This window comes from Lissotriton vulgaris, chromosome 7, assembly GCF_964263255.1.
Source record: "Lissotriton vulgaris chromosome 7, aLisVul1.2, whole genome shotgun sequence".
NCBI lineage: Eukaryota > Metazoa > Chordata > Amphibia > Caudata > Salamandridae > Lissotriton > Lissotriton vulgaris.
Window position 1 is genome coordinate 204,913,190 of NC_141695.1, and position 4,744 is coordinate 204,917,933.

General features: G+C 45.0%; 1 protein-coding gene across 1 annotated transcript in view; it reads right to left on the minus strand.

The window, feature by feature from the left end:
- Window positions 1–1,534: 1,534 nt before the first annotated feature.
- The window catches only part of LOC147701200 (sialoadhesin-like), a 272,501-nt gene continuing 269,291 nt past the window's right edge, over window positions 1,535–4,744 (minus strand). Inside the window, exon 7 of the mRNA XM_086929319.1 lies at window positions 1,535–1,665. Within this exon, the coding sequence (XP_086785445.1) occupies window positions 1,535–1,665 (131 nt within the window). The remainder of the gene's footprint in view (window positions 1,666–4,744) is intronic.

Below are 4,744 nucleotides of genomic sequence, written 5' to 3' on the forward strand. Positions count from 1 at the left end.
AGGAGACCATAACAAGGCAGCTAACTTCTTATCAAGAGCACTTTTGGACGGAGTGGAGCAGTTTGAGGTTCATGAATTTCCCATTTTACAAGTACATTCAAGTACCATTAGCAAGGAGGAATGGGCTGAAAGTATGAACAATGACCAAATCATCAACAAATTGAAGGACCTGACTGTAAATGGGTGGCCGGAGAACCGCAGAGATGTTGATGATGAGTTGAGCAAATTCTGGGAAGTGAAACATGAAATTAGCCTCAATGAGGATTTGCTATTGAGAAAAGACAAGATAATACCCCCAAAGACTTTGATAGATAAACTGATCGACCTAGTCCATGAAGGACATTTAGGGAGAAGCCTCACAAAGAACAGACTCAGGGAGCATTACTGGTTTCCAGGAATGGATTCACAGGTAGAGAACAAAGTGAAGAACTGCGAAGCCTGTGCCAATAGTGACAAATCCAGACATATTCAGAAGGCCCCATTATCACCAGTGTCTATCCCGAGTAAACCATGGGACAAATTGGCGTTGGATATTATTGCCCGATCAACAGAGCAAGCATGAATAAACTATTTATCTTCACATTAACTGACTTCCATTCACACTGGGTCGTGAGTAAACTGGTCAATGATATCACTACTGAAGCTTTAATAGAATTCATGAGCGACACATTCTCCAATGAAGGTATTCCCTCCGAATTGGTCACGGACAATGGAGTACAGCTTACGTCATCAGCAATGTCCAATTTCTTAGAGAAGCTCAAGATTACCCATCTCAAAACAGCACTGTACTGTCCGAGGGCAAATGGCATGATTAAGAGAGTGAATAGAATGATAAAAGAGAACATCCAGCTAGCGTGTGCCAACAATATTCCTGTAGAAAAATCAATCAGAGACTTGCTATGGGCATTTCACACGACTCCCAACACAGTATCAGGTATATCACCGTTCTGCTCTCTCAGGAGAAGGAAGCCAAGTACCAAATTTTTCCCTTCATGGATAGGAGGTGGAGATTTGTCTTCTCAATCGTTTGAAGAGGTTAGACATAAAGTAGAATCCCATCAGACCAAATATAAAGAACGGTATGATGCGAAACATGGATGTAAGACACAAAATTGGGTAGTAGGAGAAATTGTAATGGTAAGGAGGCCGAATGTCACTGGCAATTTTGAGTCCAAATACTTGAAGCCCAAAAAGTTTGTCTAGGTTGAAAAGAACACAGTGACCTTAGAGAAAGGACAAAACAGGAGCATAGACCAGTTGACAAGATTCCTTGATCCAGGAGCCCCTGCACAGGGGAATTCTGGGAGAACCACTGATCAAAGGGGGCACACCAAGAGAGTTACAAATGCTCCTAGCTGGCACAAGGACTACAGAATGTATTAATGTACCACGTATCCTTGTATCTTCTTTCGGGGTTTTGTTAGGGGGGCAGATGTGTTATAATTTCCTGTTCTTAACTGTGCATTACAATGGTTACTATAGGCATCTATATATATTTATACACATATGGTTATTCAGCACTTGGTATCTTCCCTCACCCCTCCCTTTCCATCCCCATTGGAATGTTCCTTGTCCCTGGAGGCTGCTTTAGAATGTTGACAATGAGGGCATTCAGAGTGAGGAGAGCAATGTCATGAAGTGTCCTTGTAAGCTGCTCTGGTGACACTGTGGAGGTTGTGAATAAAGAAGAAGTTATCTTGCTAACTGCCTGGTATCTTTGTAACAGTTACACCTCCGTGCACACACACCACCGCCCCTTCTGGGTTACACATCTGTGCCTACACACCATCACCACCCCCACCCCCTCTTCTCTGACTATGCCTGATTCAGAGTGTCAATAACTTAGACCAGCGAGGATGGAGCGGGTTGGACTCTCCGCACCCACCAGCACTGACCCCTGCTGGTTTGTACCCCCTGGCAAAGGCAGGGCCATGGGGAAAGATATGTAAACAAAGCATGCCTCGGGTGTTTGTTTTTCTGTAGCGCTTATAGCAGTTACTATGCGCTTTGTGACACCGGGGCACATATTAGCGGGAAGTGGAGCATTGGGCATCATACCGTCTAGGTATGCAGCATGGTACAAGCAAAGGTTACCCCATGTGGTGCTGGGTGCTCTGTTCCCTCTGAACCCTACAAGGATGTTCCATCATAAGGTCGGGACCCCTCCCTCCACTGTGTGTATGAGGTTGAACCTCTCTGCAGTTGGGTGGACTTGGCTTTTACTACTTTATAATCCGAGCTAGGAGAAATGTTTAATTCCATGTTAATTTGTTAAAATCCACAAATTAAAGAGGAAAGACTAGATTCTGGCCCACGCTCTGCAGCTCCAGTGAACCTCGGTTTTTGCAGAGGGGTTTGTGTGTGCAGAAGTTTCCGCAATGTACGATGTTTCTAGTCGCAGCGAACATGTACAAGCAGCTGCTGAGGATTTTTACGTTGCTCCTTTTTTATTGCTTCGCAGCGCTGAATGGAACAGCTGTTCTAGAGTCTGAGCAATGCTTTTATATTTCAGAGTGAGAACGTCTGACTGTCGACACTGCCTGAGGAGGCTGTTTCTCCCAAGTCTGGAGCCATTCCTGCCTGCCCCCTTCACTCTGTGGACCCCACTCTGCCCCTTACATGCCTGCACCTCCCTGCCTTTGCCTGCCACTGCCTGTGACCAACGGCCTCCCCCGCCAAAAGTCTGCAACTCTTCTTTCTCCCTACCCGGCCCTGTTTGCTCTTCCATTAACAGCCCTGGTTCTGGTACCTTCCAGGGTCAGATTGGGATCACAATTATGGCTGAATGACATAATGTGAAAAGCTGCGTGAACGGTTTGCAAATGGAATCCGTTTAGTGCTCCTTGGTGGGGGCTGGTTCTGGTGTAATGAGTGACAGACTACAAGAGGGAATGAGGGGAGGCATGGGAACAAAACAGTTTTTCTAGTAAAGGGGCTGATAGCCTCGTAAGGATAGCAAGCATTTGCAATGCAATAGGTCTCGCATTACGGCGTTATTTAGAACCTCCGCCGGTGGAACTCGGCATTGAAGACCAGACTGTGTATGGTTTTCATAGGGGCGCGTGATCTATTGACACGTTTGACCCAAGGAAAAGGGGTGTAGGTACGCTGTAACGTCGCAACCCCCAAGTGTTGTAAATAAACACAAAAGTGAAAGAATGAGAAGATGATCCCCTGTTAGCCCTGATGAAGTTTGTGCAAAAATATAGCAACGAAACATGTTAGCAACGGCAATGAAGTATTAGACATGGTTTAATATGAACCATTTTTAATTTGGAGAGCTTGCAGCCCAGAATAAAGCTTGAGTGGCCAGCAAGCCCTGCAATTTTAATGGTGAGAATTACACTTATTATTTCTCATGATTAATGGGAATTAGTGTCTAGAGTATGAGGCCTGTGTATTATGTTCTGAGTGGGGGCGGCCTCCTCCTTCTTTCCCTCTTGGCTCCTACTATATTGAAATGTATAAATAAGCACAAAAACCCAACCACGTAGTACCCGCATTCATTGCGACTGACCACAAGACCTGGTGATACATGAAAGAAGGTTGCTTGGAGGTGTAGATCGAACACATCTATTACTCAAGGATATTGAACTAATATGGACTTTCATCCACAAGCAACTATAGATTAATGGTTCCATACATCAACAAGCACATTTGAAGAACAATGATGCTCTTCTGTTTGGAGGCTCAACATTATATATTTGAGGAATGGTTAAGTAGGAGAGTGAATCAAAATGGAATGGCTGTTGGAAAGTGACATCATAATCCCGATGGTGGAAAAGCCGTCCTTAAGGGATTATGAGGAGGTTACAACCAATGGGCTCCATGCCCCTATCGGTAGGTGTCGGACGTTCCCTCCAGCCGCTGCCTCCGACCGCATGCATCCTTAAGCATCAGTCAGACCGCAGCAGTAGATGCTGCTCGGACCGCAACTGACAAGACATTGGTTGCGATCCGAACCGTATCATAATTAGGGCCTAAGGGCCAGATGTAGATAATTCATATTTACCGACTCTTAAATACCGAATTTTACCGATTCGGTATTTAAGAGTCGGTAAATTTGAAGGGGGGAGATGTAGGTATTACAAATTCTGTACATACCGAATCGTTAAGATTCGTTATTTACCGATTCTGTAAATGCCGATTCGGTAATGCCCATTGATTCCTATGGGCAATGCAGCCCATAGGAATCAATGGTCATTACCGAATCGGTATTTACCGATTCGGTAAATACAGATTCCACCAAGGGTGCAGGGGGTGTCACTTTGACACCCTCTAGCACCCCAAATACAGGCATGTGTGCCATGTGGCACACAGACATGCCCTAAGGGCATGTCTGTCTGTCACATGGCATAGGTGTGCATGCACACATGTGCATGCACACCAGGATTCGGTATTTTACCACCCAATTGGATTGGGTGGTAAAATACCGAATCTGAAAGGCCTATGGGACTCTGAAGAGTCCCACCTGCATCTGGAATACTAATTCGGTAAATATACCGAGTCGGTATTTTACCGAATCTGTAAATTTACCGAATCGGTAAATTTACAGATTCGGTAAAAAACTGGCCCCCTACATCCCAATCACCAAATACCGGTCAGTAACGGCCGAATTCGTCCGTTACCGACCGGTATTTGGGCTCCTACATTTGGCCCGTAGTTACTATGAATCTCAATGTTATGTTATGTTATGTTATAGTTTTGGTAAAGGACTGTAGGTAACAAGGACCCCCTGATGAGG